Source organism: Eimeria mitis, genomic scaffold (assembly GCF_000499745.2).
Source record: "Eimeria mitis Houghton genomic scaffold, Emh_scaff2306, whole genome shotgun sequence".
Lineage (NCBI taxonomy): Eukaryota > Apicomplexa > Conoidasida > Eucoccidiorida > Eimeriidae > Eimeria > Eimeria mitis.
The window spans coordinates 7,079-7,387 of NW_013570637.1; the positions used below are offsets into that span (position 1 = coordinate 7,079).

Sequence of the window (309 nt, forward strand, 5' to 3'; positions counted from 1 at the left end):
CTGCTGCTGCTGCTGCTGCTGCAGTTGCTGCTGCTGCTGCTGCTGCTGCTGCTGCTGCTGCTGCAGTTTGGCGATCGGTGCGGTCTTTGCCGCGTCTCGCTTGCTGCTGCTGCTGCTCCACTGATGAGCAGCAGCAGCAGCAGCAGCAGCAGCAGGAGCTGCAGCAGCAACAACAAATGCAGAGATGTGTTGTGCTGCAGCAGCAACTGAACCCTTGACTTCGGTCGCCTGTGAGCGGTGGTTTAGGGTTTAGGGTTTAGGGTTTAGGGTTTAGGGTTTAGGGGAGCCCCTAAAGGGGCCCCTATAAAG

At 58.3% G+C, this 309-nt stretch overlaps 1 protein-coding gene across 1 annotated transcript in view; it reads right to left on the minus strand.

Moving 5' to 3' along the window:
* The window catches only part of EMH_0051820 (uncharacterized protein), a gene marked incomplete at both ends in the record, with an annotated part of 1,759 nt that overhangs the window by 258 nt on the left and 1,192 nt on the right, over positions 1 to 309 (minus strand). Inside the window, one exon of the mRNA XM_013496805.1 lies at positions 1 to 158. Within this exon, the coding sequence (XP_013352259.1) occupies positions 1 to 158 (158 nt within the window). The remainder of the gene's footprint in view (positions 159 to 309) is intronic.